The 22,495-nt window shown below is 47.1% G+C and overlaps 1 protein-coding gene across 17 annotated transcripts in view; it reads left to right on the top strand.

The window, feature by feature from the left end:
- LOC116081844 (serine/threonine-protein kinase par-1-like) overlaps positions 1-22,495 on the top strand; it is a 56,509-nt gene that overhangs the window by 24,241 nt on the left and 9,773 nt on the right. For 9 of the 17 annotated variants that reach the window (XM_031358549.1, XM_031358546.1, XM_031358551.1 and 6 more), the window contains 4 exons: positions 545-627; positions 4,219-7,491; positions 14,447-14,581; positions 17,968-18,096. In XM_031358549.1, coding sequence (XP_031214409.1) covers positions 4,639-7,491; positions 14,447-14,518 — 2,925 coding nt within the window. In that variant the 5' untranslated portion in view covers positions 545-627; positions 4,219-4,638 and the 3' untranslated portion in view covers positions 14,519-14,581; positions 17,968-18,096. Of the gene's footprint in view, positions 1-544; positions 628-2,422; positions 2,749-4,218; positions 7,492-13,816; positions 14,582-17,967; positions 18,097-22,495 lie in introns of those variants that run through there. The other 8 variants (XM_031358561.1, XM_031358548.1, XM_031358553.1 and 5 more) reach the window with 8 other exon arrangements.

The following is a 22,495-nucleotide window of genomic DNA, read 5'->3' on the forward strand; positions in this document are numbered from 1 at the left end:
GTTGAAGATATTTTTTGGGCCTTTGAGCTGGGAATCTTTTCCTTTCATCCCTGCTATCCCCAGGCTTGGTTTTCTCATAGTGCCCCACAGTTTCTGGATGTTCTGTGCTGTGAACTATTTAGATTTTACATTTTCTTTCTGTCGATCTCTGCTGTCCAGTCTTCTCTGCTTTAGATTTTCTCTTCTCCTGTATTCTGCTGGTGAGACTTACATTTTTAATTTCTGTTCTCTTTCCTAGCGTTTCCATCTCTAGGATTGCCTCAGTTTGTATTTTCTTTATTGCTTCTATTTCCATTTTCAGGTCTTGGACAGTTATATTCATATCCTTCACCTGTTTGATTGTATTTTCGTGTATTTCTTTATATTTATTTGCTTCCTCTTTTAATGCTTCTACCTCTTTGAATGAATTTTTTTTTTTTGTATTTCCTTAAGGGATTTATTTACATCCTCTTTAAAGTCCTCTATTGTCTTTAGAAGTGTAACTTTAATTTTTTTCAATTCTTATTTTAATGATGGTTCTTAAATGCTTTAATGCCCCTTGTAGCCCACCAGCCATCAGAGGTAGCGGAAAAGAAAGTGCATTGGGAAAACTGTGTGTACCTGAGCCAAGGAGAGATGACCTTTCAGGTGAGTTTTTCCTGTTAATCCACCAGCTCAGAATCCATTCTGTCCACAGAGCCTTAGTATTCCTTATGGCCTTTTCCCCCATTGCACAGATGGTCTGAGAGGTTCACTCTTACCTCAGCCAGCCCCTGCAGTCTAAGCTGCTGGTGCTCTTTTTGGAGATTTCTGCTCAGTGTGTCTGTAGTTTGGTTTTAGCTACTTTGTATGTTCTTTCTTTCACCCTACTCTACTGCTTTTTCTCCCACTCATTTTATCCCCTAACACTAGATAGGAGAGAAAAAAGGGATAGAAGGGGAAAGGGGAAATGTTATTGTTAGACTGTTTCCTGCTGATGTTGAGTTCCTTTGGGATGAGTTTGATCTTCACTGTCAGGATACCCAATTTCCAAATCCTCTTGATTTTCCAGTGACTGGATCTGTTTTAATTGTGCAGTCTACAATTTCCCCAAATCGAGACAAATATTCAGTCAGATCTTTCTTGCTTGTATCCTAGCTCAAGCCTCCAATAAACATTTTACCGTCATCCTGCTGGTTCTTGCTCGCGTTGATCTTGGATCCCTCTGCGAACTCCTTTATGTTGCTGTACTCATTCGTGTCCTCCAGGGTGGCGGAGCCGTCGGCAAGGGGGTGCTGACGCGCTGTCCGGGTCCAGTGGCAGCAGCGTTGGAGCGTTGTATGGAGCTAGATTTAAATTGGCGGCAGAAGAGCTAAAATGAATGTTTAAACAATATTTTATAAGAAAAGATAAAGGAATAAAATCATGACTGGAGATCTGGAAGCAAAATTGAGGACATCTATAAAGTTTAACAAGAAATTGAAGACTTTATTCAAAAAGTGGATGAAAGCATTTTCAAGTAGAACAAAGGAGAAATAGTATATGGGATGTCTGGGGGGAAGTTTCCAGGTCTGAGAAATAAAATTGTTTTAAAGATTTATTTTATTTTATTTTATGTGTATGAGTACACTATAGCTGTATAGATGGCTATGAGCTATCATGTGTGTGGCTGCTGGGAACTGAACTCAAGACCTCTGCCGGCCTGCTCGCTCTGGCCCCGCTGGCTCCGGAGTAATTTACTGTAGCTGTCTTCAGAAGCAGAGGGTGTCAGATCTCATTATGGGTGGTTGTGAGCCACCATGTGGTTGCTGGGATCCGAACTCAGGACCTTCAGAAGAGCGGTCAGTGCTCTTACCCACTGAGCCATCTCACCAGCCCCATAAAATTGTTTTAGAGTGACCTTGTCCATTAGATAGTTAGTGTAGAGAATGGAATAAGACTCATAATGAGGAAAATTCTTCAGATTTTAGGATGTTGAACTCCATAAGGAGATGCTGTAAGCCCTGACTTTTCATGATGTAAATTTAGAATTCACTAAGAAAAGGTTTTTATATAAACTGGGCACAGGCATTAAAGGAGAGAAAGGGCCATGGAGAAAGGACAGTGCACTCCTGCTCATTAAGGGGAGGATACTTGTCCTTGTTCAAAGAGCTTGTCATTAGCTCTTTGAAGACAGCTACATCTCAGTCCTGCTGATCCCTGGAGCCAGCAGCTGACAAGAACCCGCCCAGCAAGTGAACAGTTTCTTGATAGTCGTGGTCCTCAGGGATGAAAGCTAGGAGCTGGAGGCAAATCCTAACTCTGACCTTCAGAAATCCAGGCCAGGAGTTTTACAAGTGGAATGGGGACTGCAGATGGAAAAATCGCTGCCGTGAGTTCTGTGGACAGAAACCATTAGGATAAGGGAAGCAGGCATGAGCAGGCACATCCCTGGAAACAAGTCCCAGTGAGCGGCAAAGTTCTGTCACTTACCTGCCTTGTCTTTACTGAAAATAGTCTTCTTCCCCTATACCCTTCACCCCGCACCCTGCATGCTGGGTCCAAGTCACATGACTTCAGCCCCACCAATCAGGAGAACTCACCCTGCTTGGCCTCCTGATTGGCTAGGTTCTGTGCATGTGACCAATTAGGTCATGGGTCAGGTCTCACAGTTGGGAATTCGAGGTTGGCAGCTGAGACAGTTGGTGCCCATCTTGTTCTACCAAAGGCAGATCTTTCAGTAGGAAGATACCAGTGGCAAAAACACAAATCTGGGAAAGGTGCTTCCTGATCTCTTCATCCAACACCCAGGTACAGTCTTGCCTGTTGCCATTTGCTATTACATACACTGTTGTGAATCCTTCACTGTTTAGTGGTTTGTCAGAGACGCTTTAGATGGGTTTTTATGTTCCTGGCCTCTGCTCCCACTGGCTAGCTAGTACAGATCCTAAGGGCTGTTAAGGCCAGGGTTTTAAATTGGCAGTCTGTGATGGTTCAGGCATCTGGCGTCTCTCCCTCTCCCTCCTTCCCTCCCTTCCCCCTTTTCTCTTTCCCTTCCCCCTTCCTCCTTCCCCGCCTCACTCTTCAGCACCCTAGACTCTACGTAGGATAGAAAACGAGGTAACTGTAACACTGGCTAGTCACACGTAGCACAATCATCTCCAGCTCCTGAGAATGACAACACTTCTTCTTTATGGCTGAGCATGAGATTTTACACTGGGTTCTGTTTACATGCTATATTATTTATCAGCCTGAGACATGGAACCATCCCTGAGTTGATGAGTGCTGGGTGAGCTCATTTCATCCCGTTCGTCATGTGTGGCTGAACTTAGTGTGAAATTCTGAGTATTCTCATTTAAGATTTTTATGCCTGTGTTCATCAAGGAATTTGGCTTAATTTTTTTTTTTTCTATTTGTGGCATCTTTCTTTGGTTTTGGTACCAGGGTAATCTGGCTTTGTGGAATTAGTTTGGAAGTGCACATTTCCTTTCTAAGGACTATTGAGAGCATCCCCATTTTGTCAATGATCTGATAAAGGTTGTCCACATTTCTTTGTGACCCTGGACTTTCTTCTGTTTAGGGATTTTTTAAAATTACCATTTTACTTTTTTATTTATCTACTAGTATGTTTTAAAAGTTATTGTCTTGATTTTGATAGGTCATGTGTGTCTAGCATTAACAATTCGTATATAAGAGGGTTCTCGGGGCATCACTCTTTCTAGGCCTAGGTTACCTCAGTATAATGTTTTATAGGCACACTCTTGTAAATGCCATTATTTCTTTAGTTTCTTTGCCAGTAAATAAAATTTCATTGTGTATATGAACTTTTTTTATTAATCATTCATACATTGATGGACATTTAAGTATATTCCATTTTCTCCCTATTGTAAAATGAACATGGAGGTGCATATATCTTTATTTAGAGCCTGGAGTCCTTTGGGTATAGGCTCAGAAGATGTGTCTGAGTTATATGTATATGGCAGTTCTATATTTAATTTTTGAGGATTGTCCACTCTGATTTTTATAGTGGCTGCATCAGTTCATCCTCCCACACATAGCAAATCAAGACCCCTCTTCCTCTACATCCTCCCCAGCATTCATACTGATTCATTTTCTTGATGATACTCATTCTGGCTGTAGTGAGGTGATATGTCAAAGTTGCTTTTAATCTGCATTCCATGCTGGTTAAACACTTTTTTACCACTTGTTTTGGGAACTTGATGTTCAGTTTCATAGGTTATTTTTAATCAGATTGTTTAGATCTCTAATTGTTTTATGTAGGAATTTACTGACATGAACTTCCCTTTTGGACTCCTCCGTCGGCTCACATTTGAACAGTTGGTCCACCTTTGGTGACATTGCTTGAGAATGTGGTTGAACCTCTAGGAGGTTCAGCCTTGCCTGAGTGGGTTTTTGAGCATTTATAGCCTCTGCCACTTCCAGTGTGCCGTGCCCTGCCATGTGATTAAGATGTGCTCTCTTATCTTCTTGCTCCTGCCACCTGCTACCATGCCTCACCTGCCATTGATGGACTCTCCTCCCTCTGGAAGCCAAAATAAACTTTACTATATGTTGCTTTCAGCCACAGTATTTTGACATAACAACAAAAATGTAACTACTGTAGATCTGCTTTTGATTTTTTTAAATCTAGTATTGTGAGTCGGTACTGGGATGGACAATAACTAACAGGAGGAAGTGGCAATGCAGCAAGGTCTTAAGGCCGGCTCCTCTGCACGGGATGTCCTCATTGGTCCATACAGGGTCCTCAAGACCCTTGGCACAGGCAACTTTGCTCAGGTGAAACTGGCCGTCCACCTCCACACGGAGGTGCAAGTTGCTCTGAAGACTCTGGAAAAGGATAAAAAGAATGCTACTCTGATTTCAAATGAGCTAGAGATCATGAAATTAGTAGACCACCCTAATATAACCAAATTGTTCCATGTCATGGAAACCACTGAACACATCTGCCTGGTTATGGAGTACGCCTCTGGTGGTGATCTGGCTGGTCGCATCATAGAGGTGAGCTACATTCATGAAGAGGAGGCCCGACACATCTTCACACAAATAGTTTGTGCAGTGAGTTACTGCCATGAGAATGGCATTGCACATAGGGACATCAAACCAGAAAACATTCTGATGGATGCAAATAGAAACATCAAACTGTGTGACTTTGGTCTGGCCATCAAGGTTAACACAGCGCAGAAGTCGACGGTGTTCTGTGGCACCCTTCCATACTGTGCTCCAGAACTTTTCAGCATCCAAAGCTATGATCCTAGGGCACTTGATATCTGGAGCATGGGGGTAGTACTATACATCATGGTGACAAAACACTACCCATTCAAAGCAACAACATATGACAAGATGAAGGAGGAGATGCAAGACCCACATTACTATATTCCACCAAAGCTCCCAGCCCTCATTGCCAACCTCATTGTGCAGTTGTTCACTATTGATCCTATGCAGAGGCCCAAGATAGGTGACGTTATGGAACATCAGTGGCTACAGGGCAGTGAGGCGTTTTCAAAAATGAACCTATCCCAAGAAACACCGACTAGCAAGCCCAACCCCAGTATCATGGCAGCGATGGGGGCCATGGGCTACAGCCCTGAGGACATCAGAGACTCTCTATATAAACAAAAATTTAATAGCATCATGGCAACTTACTTAATTTTAAAACATCAGTCACCCCGTGGGGACATTGCTAACCACAAGGTTAAACTCAGGCAGCCCACCATTGGCATGATACCCACAGATCCCCCCACTGTCCATCTCTTCCTAAAGAAGATAGGGAGTGAGCCTGACCATTCCACTTCTGCCTCTCCAGCAAAAGACCAGTCCCACAACGATGACAAGCTTGTAAGGAAGGACAGCAAGAATCACAGCATGACCAATGTTCCGTGCTGCCAGAAAATGAGCCTGCTTCCCCAAACAGCTTCGCAGTGCGGTCCTGTGCAGCATCACCAGGAGCTTCTCTTGAATAGTAGCTTGCAGAAGAGAGACGTGGCTTGTAGTGCTGTGTCCTGTGGTCCTGTGCAGAATGACCGTGAGCAGCTCTTGAACAGCAGCTTGCAGAAGAGAGACATGGTTTCTAAGGCTGTGTCCTGTGGTCCTGTGCAGCATGATGACGAACAGCCCTTGAACAGAGGCTTGCAGAAGAGAGACGTGGCTTGTAGTGCTGTGTCCTGTGGTCCTGTGCAGAATGACCATGAGCAGCTCTCGAACAGCAGCTTGCAGAAGAGGGACATGGTTTCTAAGGCTGTGTCCTGTGGTCCTGTGCAGAATGACCATGAGCAGCTCTTGAACAGAGGCTTGCAGAAGAGAAACGTGGCTTGTAGTGCTGTGTCCTGTGGTCCTGTGCAGCATGATGATGAACAGCTCTTGAACAGAGGCTTGCAGAAGAGAGATGTGGCTTGTAGTGCTGTGTCCTGTGGTCCTGTGCAGAATGACCATGCACAACTCCTGAGGAGCAGCTTGCAGAAGAGAAGCACAGCTTCCAGGGCTGTATCCTATGGCCCTGTGAAGTATGATGATGAGCATTCCCTGAGCAGTAGCTTACAGAAAAGAAACACAGCTTCTAGGGTTGTGTCTTATAGTCCTGTGCATGAAAACCATGAGCAGCTCTTGAACAGCAGCCTGCAGAAGAAAGACGTGGTTTCTAAGGCTGGGTCCCGTGGTCCTGTGCAGTATGAACATGCACAACTCCTGAGAAGCAGCTTGCAGAAGGGAAGCACAGCTTCCAGTGCTGTATCCTGTAGTCTTGTCAAGTATGATGATGAGCAACCAATGAGCAGCAGCATACAGAAGAGAAACATGGCTTCTAGGGTCATGTCTTGTGATTCTGTGGAATATAATGATGAGCAGTTCTTGAGCAGCAGCTTGCAGAAGAGAAACATGCCTGCCAGTGCTGTGTCCTGTGATCCTGTGGAGTATGATAATGAGCAGCCCCTGAGCAGCAGCTTGCAGAAAAGAGGCATGGTTTTTAAGGCCATGTCCTATGGTCCTGTGCAGTGTGTCCATGAACAGCTTCTGTGCAGCAGCTTCCAGAAGAAGACATCAGAGGCTGTGTTCTGTGGTTCTATGCAGCATGACCATGGACAACTCCTAAGCAGCTCCATGCAGAAGAGAAACATAGTGGCTTCCAGGGATGTGTCCTCAGGCACAGCGTCGTCCATGGGTACTCTTTCTGAGTACCACACCTTCCAGGAGGATCCCCAGGATGAATCCCTGACTAAGTGCAGCTCATACCTCTCCAATATATCATCTGTATGGAGCTCTGAGGATATGACTACTACAGATAGTCATCACAAGGACAGAAGCTTGTCCTTGCAGGAAACATCTGAACCAGATTTTGCCAGTACCTCTCCTCAGAACCTATGGGGTGGGTGGAAGCAGGTGAAGAGAAGGACAGCGAAGTGTTTAAGGAGATTATGCTGCTGTCTGCCAGCCCAAAGGAGAAGCTGCACTTCCCAGAGGAGAGTGGTTCCAGAGGAGGCAGGAGAAAGTGAAGTTACAGAAAACCAGGTGTCAGGGGACAGTGGAGTCACACAAAACCAGGTGAGGGGGGATGGTGGAGTCATACAAAACCAAGTGCAGGGGGGGAGAGTGAAGTCACACAAAGCCATCAAGATGCCATTCTGCAGTTTACTTAATATGTATTTTCTAACATCCTTGGCAGCTGACACATGATAATTGTACCTGCTTCTGGGGTATGTGCCTTAACATATGTACCAAATCCTGTGCTGCCAGCAAATGAGGACCCACTCTCCTGACCTCATAGCATTCTCCTTATGTGGTACATGAGAAAGTTGAATAGAGGTAGATGGCAGAGGATGATCACCAGAATTTAGGGGAGGGGACAGCTTGAGTGGGGTGTTGACTATAGGGAGCAGTGATGTAGAGGGGAGGAGTCAGGTAGGGGGCTCTGCACTGCAGGGCCAGCACAGTCTACACAGTCAGCTACAGCACAGTACACCCCACAGGATTCAGCCACAAGACAGTGTCTTTCAGTGCTTTTAAGTGATAAGACTCTGTGGATGCTGAACCACAGGGTGAGGAATCTGTCTGGGGTGCACTGAGACAGTAACAGTGGGAGGCAGGCAGGACGTCTACAAGTTCTGCACAGAAGGCTTTGTCCTGCATAGGTGGAGGTAAGTGAATTATTATAGGCTGCTCCCCAGAAATCCCAGCCAAGAGGGACTCCAGCTCAGTGATGGCAGTCCACAGCATCCTGTGTAGAGTGGAGGTTGAGCTGAAATTATGCCTGAAGCTACCTGGAGCAAGAAGCCCTTATTACCCTCACTTGGGGCAAACATTGAAGATACTTGATGAGACACATGTCCCTGCTCTGCTCATCTGTCTGCTCATCTGTCTTTCTCTCATGTTTCTGTGTGAGAGAAGATGGCTTAGCACATTGGAGGAACAGTCTTCTCACCATAGAGTTACTAGCTAGCCTACCCCACTGTTCCAAGGTAGGCTAGCAGTCTGTTGGGATAAGCTAATAACATTTACAGCTCTACTAGGACAGCTCCTAATATAGGTTGTGAGATCTCTATACAGACTTTGGAAAGGACCTTGATTCTTCAGGGCCTGGTTCTTCTTTGTAAATTGACCTTGCAATGGTTTTACTCACAGTTTTTCTGGCATAGTCACCTTGGTGGGGTGCTGCTCTCAAACTGTTACACAACAGAAGATGCAGCGTCTGTTGGTGCTGTGGGACTGGGAATTCCATTGTGACCGGGTAGGTGGACAGCCTTGATGGGGTAAGCATCAGGAGACAGGATCATGTGTGGTTAGGAGGCAATGAAGTGCCTGTGTCTGGAAGTCTCTTCACATTGTTTTCAGGATGCCTGAATCCTGTGACCAGGGCAGAGTAAAGCTTGGGGAAAACCTGAGCTGGATAGTGTCCCTACTTCCTCAGTCTCCCTTGGTAGGTCTTAGTTTTGCTACCTGTCCCATAGTCCTACCTCCCTACCAAGCCAGAGGACCCAGTCTCACAGTATTCTGGGGCAGTGGCTCAGAAAGGGGAAGGAGGCCATTTGCTCTTCTGTCTGACAAGACAGTGCCAGCAGGTTGAATATGTGTCACTAAACTGTGCAGCTGAGGCGCTGTTCCACTTTGGAGAGGTGAGTGGCCCTCTGCAGACCTAGGGCATAGCAATCTCAGATGCCCTTGCTACTAGCTGTGGAACTGGTTTGAACCCTGCACTCATCTTTAGGGCAGGCCTAGGTGGAAACATTGGTCATCATCCAGCTGGGGCTTTTAGCTGGCGGTGTCAGCTTCTGTGTTTGGCCATACAAGTTGTCTGCATATTCTAGGTACATTGGTAGGAAGCTTCTCATTGTGCTGAAGGGTGGCCACCCCACAACACTGAATGTATGGGCCAAATGTGGGGGCTCTCATTGCTCAAGATGTCACTGAACCCACTAAATACTGGTCTCTGTCAGAAGACAAGTTTTAAGGTTCTGGTCTAAACTCAACACTGGCATGTGTACAGGGGAAGGCATGTGCCAACTTGCCTCAACCCTTGGGACATCTGTGACTGGCCCTGCCTCACAGGAGCAAAGGCCAACTGAGAGAGGGCACAGCTGTGACTTTGGAAGGGCCTTGAAGACAGCTCACCTCCACCCTGGCCTTCTGTGCTCAGACCACCATGGAGAAAGAGCTTATGTTCAAGATAGACAGCATCTCCTCACACTGTACGACATGGCAAAGCATTCTGTCACTGGCCAGCCCCCTTGTCTGCACTGGGTTTAGGACCATGAGCACAAAGTGAGCCTCACACGGCCAGGCATGCAAAACTGGCCCTGAGACACTGAGCAGCTTTCTTATGGGACCAGAATATGTCTAGGTCATTGGACAACTACTGAGCTAGGCCCTTGGAGCTTTACTCCATTGAAATTGGGGCCTGGGCAATAGGGAGATGACAGCTCTTTCCCTGTTAGGAAGCTCCTAGGCAGACAATCTAGAGAGTCAAGTGTGTTAGTGCTAACTAGTGGTCTTTCAGGAAAGAGGCTGAGTCTGGAGACCACGGCGGTGGATAGGTAGCCCTTCAGGGTTTGGCCATGTTCTTACTGTTCAGGAAACAGTGTTGCAGCCTTTTGTCTTCAACCTGAGAGAAGAGAGTCAGGCAATGAACAGTCCCTGAAGCCCAGCATCCACTCACAGCATCCACTCCAGCTCATTTCCTGAGCTGCTGGAGGTACAAATGCAGTCACGAGCAGTGACTGTGTGCCAGGATCTTTCTCTGCACCATCCCAAAGTAACCCAGTGATGTCCACCTTGCAGGGAAGGAAGCTGAGGGTCGAAGATGTTTGGTAGCTTGCTCTTTGGGACAGGGAATGTTTCATCGGGGTGCTTTTAAGTTCTGAGCCAAGCCTTTGGGTCCCAGCAACAATGTGCAGTGTGGCAACATCTGGGTCCTTTGGAGTTTCAGAAGAATTTCTGTTTTTGATGTTCTTCTTCAGCACATATGAAGAACCTGAATTCAATGATATGCCATTGGGTTACAAGAAGGGAGCAATTCATCATGACTCACTCCTCTGCTTATACTTATTAGGAATTTTGTTTCTGTCCTTAAGTGTGATGAGGATTATACTGTTTAGTGATGAAGCTTCTCTCTTCGGCCCTAATATGCTTTTACAAACACTCAAAACACAACAGGAGCATGATTATTGGAGTGAATTAAGGCAGAGGACACAATAGCAATAGACTATGGCAAATGTGGTGGAATTCATCCTTCAGAGAGGACTGGTATGAGGATCAGAAATGACCACTGCTGAGCACTGTATTATCCAAAGGGCATAGGTTTTCACAAAAGCAATCTGCAGTGATGAGCCAGCTGAGGATTTGGGAAGTGGCTCAGAGTCTCAGCACAGACCCAATACAGCCTAAGGGGGCTTAAGAAAATCCCGCAGTTTGTCCTGATAGCCAGTCCTCATTGAAGTTATCCTCCTGTGAGACCCACATCTAGCAATGGCTATTGCTTAACTGATGAGCAGGCTCAGTCAGGCCAGCTTGTCATAGCTGTTTATTCATCATGGAGCCGCCTGGTCAAGAGCCCACACACAAGGACCTGTCTCCAACTCACCGAGTACACATGAGACCTGAAAAAAACTTCCTTCAAGTGTGTATTATAATAAATGTGAAATTTTACAAGTTAGGCTTGGTAGTATAGGTAGAGTCTTAGCTGTGAGTATTGTGCAGGGTTCAGGGCTGATGCAGGAGGATTGTCAGTTAAAGCCCGCTTGGGCCACAAGGCATTCAGGACCAGTCTGCCTAAAATACCATGAATAAAGAGGGCCATGGATGCAGCTCTGTGGTGGTATGCTTCTCCTGGCCTGGAGAGGCTGGAGTTTCAATCCAAACTACAACGGAGGAAATCAAAGACTGCCACAGGGCTTCCATGGGAGCAGAGCCCTCTTGTCATTACCAGAGGGCATGGTGTTTGCCTGTTTGAAAGCTGGGGTCTGGTTGATGATGTCAGCTGAGTGTTTCCTAGCTGGCTGTGGGTCTTGCCTTCAAACCACACTCAAAACAGCCCCAGCCAGCTGAGGGCTGGTCCAGCCTTGTCACATGTGTCATTAAGGAAGCAGGAAGATCCCCTTAAGAAAAATCAACTTGGAAGCTAACTCTAGAGACTGGATAAATAATTCAGAGAGCTCAAGACTGGAAAATAGCTCTCTGCTAGCGGTTTGTAGGGGCAGACCATTGCCTGGCTCTGGGAAGGCCCACTAGTCCAGACAGGTTATGAGATGGTGATGGCAGGGATTCCTGGAGCCTCTAGTCTGCTTTCTCCCAGGAACAGTGAGTAAACCTAGGGAAGACCTGGATGTGTGCCTTGGCACCCTGGAGTCTGGAGTCTCCTTTTCCCCATGGAATAGTGCAGATAATCAAACCAAAAGCAGCAGCCGCAAGATCATTTTCATCAAAATTACCTTTGCTCACTGTAACTCACCAACTGCAAAATTGGTTTACTAGCCCCCCCCACTTCCCCCAACATTCCATCTTTTCCTCACCCCAATGCCTCTTCCTTCTAGCTCTAACCTGAGACCAGCTGGTAAGCAGGAAGGGGTCTTTGGCTTTATAGATGCAGGATAGAAGCCCAGTCAAATCTCTGTTAGGCCCACCTTGAGGAGACATCACCCGGGTGGCTCAGTGTTTCTTCCTTTACCTCATATGGTTACTTACATGTCCTCTGCTGAGACTGTGAGAGACAAGCATTTCCAGAATTGAGGATAGCCCTCTTCAGATACACCAGGCCCAGGCCTTGAGCTAGGTCTCTTAGACATAGGAACTGAACCTCCAATGAGAGCTCAAGTTTTAGGCTTGGCAGGTGGAGGAGGATCAGGGCTGAGGTCCATTCTCTGGGGATTTGAGATCTGGGAGGCATCTCCAGGATCATGGTGATCTGTGTTGGGACCCAAGTGGCTGGACAGTCTCCAGGGCACCAGCTAGTACTAGGGGGACAAGAGGAAATAGGGGCTGTGGAACTCCTCCTTGTTCTGCTCAGTGGCTTGCAGAACTCCTTGGTAGCAGAGGGTCCACTGAATCTCCCTGTACATCTGGAACCTTGGATTTGAGAATGGATTCCATGGCCATTGGCAGAAGCAGTGGATGGAGTGGCTTCCAGTAAGGGCGGCTCTTGATTCCTCTTCAAGACAGTAACAGGATTAGGCCCAAGCATCTATGCATCATGCATCAGTGGTCCTGGGACACTAGTGGCCTCAGAAAGCCATCTAGGTCTGTGAACTGACTACTCTTTGAGGACCATGGTCCTCTCTTTCTGTACTTTTGAAGATGGCCAACACAGAAGCATTCGAGGCTGCTTGGGAAGAACCAGGCTTGGGAGGTTCTGTCATGCCCTGCACCTTTCCTCAGCCAGGTGGCACTTCTCCAGCAGCTGCAGGAGGAAATGAGCAGGGGTGACTCAGCCCCATGCAGGAAGGGCATTGGGGTGGAGGTAGGAAAGGGAGGAGACAACCATCCAGGTTGGAGAGACTGAGTTGGGGGTTATGGTGCCTTGCTGAGATCCTTCCAGTTCTACAGAGTCTCTCATCTTCTCCACACCAACCCTCCTCATCTGGGACAGCCCCAGCCTGAACAGCAGGGTCTCTTCCCTCTTCTGTCCTCTAATCCACTTGGACCTTCTGTCTTCCTAGTGTTACTCTTTGCCCTGGTTGCCTGGTGTCTTGCTGTCTTCTGCCTATCCCCTGGCCTTGTATCCTGTTCTCTCTTATTTACTCCTTGTGTACTGTTTTCTACCTGGTATCTCACTGGCTCTTGCTTATCTATTGCCACTTTCTCTGCCATACCCATGTCTGCCCTTCTCTGACTACGTGATCAACATTGACGACTTCTCCCTGTTCCAGATCCTCTATTAGAGCCATTTCTATCTCTGGTCTAGGGAGAGGATTTCAGCCACAAAGTGGGGTTTTGTAATGGCCTCTACCTGTAACAGAAAGACATGAATGCTGAGGGCAGGAAGCAAGTCTAGGAGACCTCCAAGGGAATCAATGAGCAAAGCCTGGTACTTCCTGGTCCATATGACATGGCTGACATGTCATGATGACAACCATTACACACATGCATGTGGTCATGTGTGAACATAGATGCACCCACAGATGTGTTCGTGCACACACAGATGCAGGTACAGGTGTGTGTTCACACACACACAGTTGAACAGTAAGGAAGCAGGTTTAGTTCTAAAGGCTTAGGCTGCCATACCCAAACCTGGCTAACACCAGGGCTCCAGAGACGGCTTACTTGTTCAACAAAGTTTTCTTGTGACCACAGCTCGACCTGTGTAGCCTGGATCAGGCTGTGCGTGATTCATCCTCTTCTTGCACTGGCTTAGTGTTTCCACTTCCCCACTTTTCTTCAGGCTCTTTTGCAGTAGGTTCTGGGAGCCCTCCAGCCAGTGCATGATGTCCATACACTTCTGACCAGATTCAGACAGGAGCTCTGCAAGTGCTTTAGTCTCTGGTGACTGCAGGTATCTAGAGGTCAGCAGATAGGTTACCAGAGTAACCCTTCATGGTAAGTATTTATAGAGGTCCATGCTGGGAGATAAGAGAATATGCTGGAGTAGGAATTTGGTTCAGGTTCACCTCAGTCATGTCAGGGAGAGAAGGGTTCAGGAGAACTGCACTGGCCTAAGATAAACCAGGACAACTTAGTCCTAATGGCCTGTAAAAGGGAACCCTGCGAGAGGAGCCTCCTGGGGGAGCCATGTGGGAGAGTATTTGAATCACCAACATCTAGTTACTCTCCAGACCCAGTACTGAGCTCCTGAGTTGTAAGGCAACAGGAAAGAGGTGCAATGTTCTTAGCCAGGTCATCAGAGACCCCAGGCTGCATGGAGCTAGTTAGCTTGCACAGCAGATGCCCCATTCTGAAGGAAGAGGCCTGTGTATGGGACAGTAGAAAGCTGTGACTGATTTGGCCTCTGCATGGACACCTACAGGTATATGGAAAGCCCTACCTGGATCTTCAACAACGTCTTTATCAACAGGACATTAAAGATTCCTGTGTCAGTGGGGTGCAGGAGGAGGTACTGGAAGGCTCTCATCATCTTCAACCTTAGATTCTCCCCATCTCCTCTGTGCTCTCAAATTCTGTGAAACCTAGCCATGAAGCTCAGTCTGAGGTGAGATGGAGGCCATGACCAGCTTCTATTTTATTTTTATTTTTTTTGTTTTTTGAGACAGGGTTTTTCTGTATAGCCCTGGCCGTCCTGGAACTCACTCTGTAGACCAGGCTGGCCTCAAACTCAGAAATCCGCCTGCCTCTGCCTCTCAAGTGCTGGGATTAAAGGTGTACACCACCATCTGGCTCATGACCAGTTTCTAGCTCTGGAGGACTGCTAAGGGGAGGCATGTGAAGAAAGGGTGGGCTGGTCCAGTTCCAAAGAGATTGCTGATCTCAACCAGAACCGCAGTTCTAAGGACATATGAAATCCCTTAGGATCTGCAGGACTCCAGTTCTGTTGAGGCCCAGAGAAAGTCTTCAAGTAATCTCTCCTTCGGGCCCATCCTGGCTCGGCCTAGGACTCCATAGAAGAACTGCCTGACAAGCTGGCCAGGGATATGACTGGTGCAGTATATCAGAGATCTTGGACCAGATCCAGAGATGCTGAAGCTGAGACTGGGAGAACTGGGATGACCTGAGAGAAGAAAAGGGCCCCAGTGGTGTCAGAAGAGAGCAGAGGGGAAGCCGAGAGGTGTGGCTGCTTCCCTGTGAGAGCTGTTTGTTGACTTGTTTGCATGAGGGCATCACATGGTGCAAAGGCAGAAAGAGAGGCATGTCCTCAGAGTGTCTAAGAGGCAACCTTCCTCTCTGCATGATCTTCCCATTTTCATCAACGTTACAGATACAATCAAGTGGGGTTTGTTGAACAGCCACACATTGCTTTCAAGACACCAACTTCCAGTCAAAGGCTTGGCACAAGGCTGGCAGGCTTTTCCCTTGCACGACTCCCAGTGCTGTAGGAGGCAGCATAGTACTGAGTGGGTCCCTTCTCCCACTCCGACCAGCAGCATGAGTGCAGACCTCAGTGAGACCTGAGACCGGTAGAGCGTCCGAGACCATAGGGCTGAGAACTCCCAGCATTCTAGGCAACGAGAACAAGCTCCTGGGCAGCAAGGTATCCCCTGGCAAGGGCTTCATCCTGTCAGCGTATGGGTAAATAGCCCACTGGAACCATCTCCAGAAGAGCAGTTCCCTCTCCTCCACCACACAACCTGTTTCCCAGACTCCCTGACTCACTTATCTGCCATTCCATGGAGCATCATTTGTTCAGAGTTGCTTGAGTGTTGCCATTACTGCAGGCCCCTCTACAGGCTTTCCTCCACATTCATGATGGACATCCAGCCAGCCACCAGGCCGTAATTCATTAGGAACACTCAGTCCACAAGCCCACTTTCCAACCCCAGCTGACTCAGCCATCACATAACCCTTGTCCTTATGCTGGTGTGGACTCTCAGCCTCCAGGACCTCACATTCTGTACTGAACACTAACACTGTCTATCTTTCTGACAATCCCATGTGCCCTCTGTCTGTATATGGAAGACTGGATGATTTTGTTGTCCAGTCTTCTGTTTTTAAGACTCTAATACAGAAGATGAAGGTCATTATCAGGCTTAGGTCATGAGTGTGGGCAGCAGTGATGGGGTGGTGTGCTATTCTGTGAAGTTTGAAGGGATCCCTATGCTCTAAGTCCTATGTGATGAGACAACTATGACAGTCATGGGTACTGTTATCATTACTGACTCTGACAGCCCCTGTCTGCATCTCCAGTCTCCAGAACCATGAGAAGACATTGTCTGTGGTCATGGTTATCTAGTCTATCTGGTCATGAGGCTGAGATGACTGACAGACTGGCCAGAGTGGTCTGGAACCTAGGCATAATGCCTGGGAAAAATGTGCAGATGCCTGCAGAGAGTAAAAGTGGAGCGAGGAGCCCAGAGATTACCCCAGAGAGGATTCATCAACTTACTGTCTTAAGAGAAACTTCCCAGAACAATGGTAGATGAACACACACAGGTCTCTGTTAGTCTGGGACTCTTTTCAACTCCAAGCTGGCACTAAGTACTCAGGTGTGTCCACCTCATTCTCGCCATATCTTTCTTGTAGAGTAAGGTCTGGTGCTCACTATCTGGACATGTCAGAGTAAGGCTCTTAGGTATGGAGGCTCAGGCAGCAGGTACATGGACATGGCTGTGAGAAGGGCAGAGGTATGCATACTCTATCAAGAGATCTCCAGGGTTGGTTCCTGTCGCACTAACTAGCTCCTCCACCCTAATAGACTCCACTCAACCATCATAAGGAAAATCATCTAACACATTAATAGTGAGCACTTAAGTTAGTGTAACAGAGACACTAGGTTATTGTTGTTTCCTGTAGTTAAATATGAACAGGTTCTCTGGGAGAGGGATAGGAGCCTGTAGAGAAGGGAACTGGATGGTGAGAGGGCATTAAAAAAATGAGACAGAGGCATGGTGTGCTTTCAGTCCTCCATCATTATTCAACTGACTCTTTGTTACAAGCAGGTAGGCAGAAAACCCCTCCTCCAGTCAGTTAGCATCTCATGGCCCAATCAACATCCTCATCTTCAGTCTCTGGAGGCAGGAGTTCCAGGAACTTGGAGAGTGGCGTGGCTAGTAGCAGGAGCTTGGAGAGAGGCATGGCTATTTGTGGCAAGGCAAGGTCTGAGAACCAGCTCTTAGCTGGAGGAGGGTCACAGGTTATGCCAGAGTGACTTTGGGTAATCAATCTGGTAGACTAAGAATGGGTTAAAATCCTTTGGCTTAGAACACCAGGGGGATAGGGATTTGACTTAGCCCTAGAAATAAGATATGTGACACCTAGGTTTCCAGGGCCCAGGTAGCCTGAGGCTGCCACAATAACTGAGCTTCATACCCTTTGGGGAATCTGTTGGGTCACACTGGCATCTCAGAGCCCTTAGCCAATTTTCTGTAAGATGCCATAACACAGCTTGAGACTCAGAGGTAGAGAGAAACCTTTCTCTACTACATTCCAGAAACTGGAGTTTCATGGCCCAATACTAGAGGTAGGTGTAAAAGTGGCCATCATGATGCCTCAAGAGTAGAGCTGCAGGAGATGCAGGTTGTGCTGAGGGGGACTTCTGTAAGAGTAGACAAGATGATTCTTTCGGACTGTGTGTACATCCCATGATTGTGCATGCACGTGCATGTGTGTGAATGTGTGCGTGTGCGTGTGCGTGTGCGTGTGCGTGTGTGTGTGTGTGTGTGTGTGTGTGTGTGTGTATGTGTATGTGTATGCGTGCATGCACCTATGCCTGTTTTATGATAAACTCTCATGAATGAGGCTTCCTTCAAGCTCATGGCATAATTGAGGCTGGCTGTGAACATCTGATCCTCCTGCCTCCACCCTTCAACTGCTGGATTATGGGTGTTTTTCCTGACATTCTTGTGTATGCCATGCTGGGGGTAAAACTCAGTCTCCTGTATGCTAAGCAAGTGCTCTGTCAAGTGCGCTTCATCCTTACTGCAGATGGCACCTTGTTGAGCTGTCATGAGATCCTGTTGGGATGGAAGTCTCTACATGAGTGGCAGAGTGCGGGAGACAGGGAGGTTGTACAGCTCTGGAGCACCAGTTCATCTCTACTGCCAGGAGGTGCAGGTAAGCTCTGCAGCCCCAGATTGTAAAGGATTTGTACTGAACCCCACAAATGCTGCCTGCTTCCTGTGGACCTGGGCTACTGGGACCTTTCCCATTTATTGAGGGCCCCCAACATGGCACGTTTACAGGAAGGACAGCCCAGGACTTTTTTTCTAAAAAAAAAAAAAAAAAATTGGACTACTGAGTCCTGGGTCAGTTTAGGTGACATCAGGCACTAATTATTAAGCCTGTGGACTCTGGGACAGATTTGGCCTGGGCTTCAAACAACGGGGAGCAGGTTCATGGAGGGATGAGGTTGGGCGCAGATGGGCAGGGAATCCATCTCCTGCCAACTTTGGGGTATGGGAAGGGGCTGAGTGTTAAACCAGAAGCTGATCTCTTAGATCTTCTTGCTTAAGGCTCAGCTTTCAGCTGGCATCAGGCCCTTCATCTGCTTTTTGACAAATGCTCTAGTGTCCCCCACACAGGAGTCTTCTGGCCACAGGTCAATTCACTTGGCCTGAGCCTAGCACCTAGGACTACCAGATCTCTCCAGGCACTGTATCTCCCTGGTTCCCTGTGCACCAGCCCTTCTCCACCAAATTCCAGGAGTTCTGGTGCCCTAACTTCATGAGGAGACCCTTGTCCTCTGTACATGGAGGCCAGGTGTAAAGCCCTTCTTCCTCAAGTACCTACTTATGTATGGACCTTAGCTTGTCTTGCCATGCCTGATGCCTGGAAGGTAAACAGGTCCCTCCACCATGTGTTCTCTCTTGATGAATGTTGTCCTAGGCTTAAAGCAACACCATAAGTGACCATGGACCGAACCACTGAAACTGTGAGCCCAAACTCCACACTCCCTTCAAGTCAAATCTCTCAGGGAATTAATCATAGAGCTGCAAAGCTGACAGACACAATTCTTCTTCCCTCTTGCCAAGCTGCTTCTCCACTTGGCGGTACCCAGTCATGAAGGACTTGCTAAGTGCACACATTGAATATGTGGAGGGAAGTCTTACTTGTTTCTGAGCAGGACTGGGGAAGCATCCAGTGTTCATGTCTTTGTTCTCACACCTCCTACCTCGAGAGCCTTCACTCACTCCATCTACCAATTCTGGGGAAGCCTTTGAAATGCCTCTGCCTTCCCTCCCAGATGGCTGCCTCTCTCTCTTCCTCAGGGTTGTCCCTCCTTGTGCTCATTGGATTTTCCCTCTTGTATCACAGTGACAGGAGCTTGTGCCTTTTGAGAGGATGGAAACTGTGGCCTGGGGTCTTCCAGGCCATAGAGGGTGCGGGTGAGTGCAGCAGAATTAGATGCCAACAGGTTTGCAGGGTTTCAAAGGCTGCAACTCCCGACCTGTCATAAAATTTCCCTTTTCCTCTAGGTTCCTCTGCATCTGATCAAAAACTAGGTCCTAAGTCAGGCCCCATCACTCTCCTAGGTAGGGTCCCCATAACTCCCACTGACACAACTGTAGCACCTCTGAACTGGGGTGGCCTCAGGTCTACCTATGATGTGGTCTTCCTGAAGTGATAAGAAGTCACCCTGCCATAGCTCATCTGTAGTTGTTTGCCCAGAAATAGGCTCATGGGAGAGCAGGGGACAGCAAGATAAACTGAGGTCTGTAGGTAGATAGGAAAACATGGTCAGTCCGTATGGACGATATCTGAGTCATTCGGCTGATGTGTCATTCACCCTGACTTTCCATGCCTGCTGACCCTGCATTCCCATCATATTCCCATCATATTCTATTTCGCTTGCCTGGTCATTCCAAGCAACTGGCATGTCCCCCTTTACAGCAGTTCATCCCCTTCACTCTGGACACATAGCAGATAGAACATGTTGTTTCTGTTTGTGTGACTAGTTTGTTTCCTGTATGCTACCTCTGCTTCCATGTTTTTCTTGAAAATGACATTTTACCCTTTTGATGTTTGAGTGTGGGACTCTTCACTCTCTTCTGTTTATATGCTATGGTATTTGCCCATTCTTTCATTCTTTTTTTTTTTTAATTTCTGTTTCTATGAGTACACTGTAGCTGCCTTCATACACACCAGAGGAGGGCATCAGATCCCTTTACAGATGGTTGTGAGCCACCATGTGGTTGCTGGGAATTGAACGCAGGACCTCTAGGAGAGCAGTCAGTGCTCTTAACCACTGAGCCATCTCTCCAGCCCTTTTGCCAATTTCTGTATGTGGAATTATCCTTGTGTTCCAGTGTGAGCCATCCATGAATGAAGGTTTTTTTTTTTTTTTTTTTTTTTAATGTGCTGTTGAATTTGATGTGAAGTATCCAGTACTCTCACTAAGGATTTTCTCCTCTGTTTCCATCAAAGACATTGGCTTACACCGGGCTCTCTTCAGTGGTCCTTTGCTTGGGGCTGCGGGCAGTACCTGTCTTATAGAGTGAGTTTGGAAGCGTCTTCCCTTTCTGTGGGGCTGCGGGCAGTACCTGTCTTATAGAGTGAGTTTGGAAGCGTCTTCCCTTTCTGTTTTACGGACTACTTTGAGATCACTACTGTTAATCATGATGGCTGCAGAATTCATCAGTGAATTGCTCTGGTTACACTACAAGGCTTCTTTGACCTATCAGCAAGTTCACATTCTTTTGTGCAGTTTTAATTTATATTTTTCTTGGATTACTTCTCTCCCATTTGCATGTTTGTTCCCCACCCCCTACTTATTTATTTATTCTCTTTACATCCAGATCTTTGCCCCCAAACCGTCACACAGTCCCTCTTTCCTTCTCTCCCTTCGTTTCCACTGAGAGCAGGGAGGTGCCCCTGGCTATCACTGTCCCCCCAGCAGGACTAGGCATATCCTCTCACTGTGGCCAGACAAAGTGGCTCAGTTAAGGGAACAGGATCTACATGCAGGGAACAGATTACAGAACAGCACCCCGTACAGTTGTTGGGGTGTCCACATGAAGACCAAACTACACATCTGTTACATATGTGCTGAGTGCCTAGGTCCAGCCCATGTTTGCTCTTTAGTTAGTGGCTCAGTCTCTGAGTGACCCCAAGGGTCCAGGTTAGTTGACCCTGTTGGTCTTTCTGTGGAGTTCCTATCCTCTCCCTACCCTTGTTCCATCAAGCCTTCCCCCATCTCTTCCATAAGATTCCCCAAGCTCCGTCCAATGTTTGGATATGGATCTCTGTATCTGTTTCAGTCAGCTGCTGTGTGGAGTCTCTCAGAGGATAGTTTCTGCAAGCATATCAGAGTATCATTAATAGTACTAGGGACTGGTTTTTGCCCAGGGGATGGGTCTCAAGTTCGACCAGTCATTGTTCATTCCCTGTAACTCTGCTCCATCTTTTTCCCTGCATTTCTTGTAGGTAGGACAAATTTTGACTTGAAAATTTTATAGGTTGATGTCCATTGTGGGGCTGTAGCCATACCTGGCTACAGGAAGTGACCAATTTGGGTTCTATATCCCCCTCCCCTCCTCCCATTCTTCCTCTTCCTCTTTCTTCTCCTCTTCCTCCTCCTTTCCTCGCTACTTTTTTAAAAAAAAGATTTATTTATTTTATGCTTATGAGTAAACTGTTGTTGTCTTCAGACACACCAGAAGAGGACATTGGATCCCATTACAAATGGTTGTAAGCCATTATGTGGTTGCTGAGAATTGAACTCAGGACCTCTGGAAGAGCAGTCAGTGCTCTTAACCACTGAGCCATCTCTAGGAGCCTCAACTAGAGTCACCCCCATAGAGTCCCAGGAGCATCCCAATTCCAGGTCTCTGGCACATTCTAGAGATGCCCCCACCCCACTCCACCCAACCAAGCACTGATTCCCATCCTTCCCCTGGCCCTCTGGCCTTGTCTTTCCCAACACCTGATCCTGAACCCTCCCCAACCCCCTTTCTATCCCCTCTTGCGCCCAGTTCCCTCCCTCCATCTACCTTCTATGACTACTTTATTTCCCCTTCTAAGTGAGATTCCAACATCCTAACTTAGGCCTTTCTTGTTTAGCTTCATTGGGTCTGTGGAGTGTAGCATGGATATCCTATACTTTATGGCTAATATCCATGTATAAATGAGTACATACCATGCATGTCCTTATGGGTCTGGGTTACCTCACTGAGATATTTTCTAGTTCCATCTATTTGCCTGCAAAATTCTTAATGCCCTTGTTTTTAATAGTTGTACTATATTTTCTTTATCCGTTCTTTGGTTGAGGGTCATCTGCATTGTTCCAGTTTCTGGCTATTATGAATAAAGCTTCTATGAACATAGTTCAGTGTCCTTTTGGTATGATGGAGCATCTTTTGGGTATATGCGCAGGAGAGTAGGTCTTGAGGTAGAACTATTCCCAGTTTTCTGAGAAACCACCAGATTGATTTCCAGAGTGATTGAACAAGTTTGCACTTCTACCAACAATGGAGGAGTGTTCCTCTGGCTCCACATCATTGCTAGCATGTGCTGT

Source organism: Mastomys coucha, unplaced genomic scaffold (assembly GCF_008632895.1).
Source record: "Mastomys coucha isolate ucsf_1 unplaced genomic scaffold, UCSF_Mcou_1 pScaffold7, whole genome shotgun sequence".
Classification (NCBI taxonomy): Eukaryota; Metazoa; Chordata; class Mammalia; order Rodentia; family Muridae; genus Mastomys; species Mastomys coucha.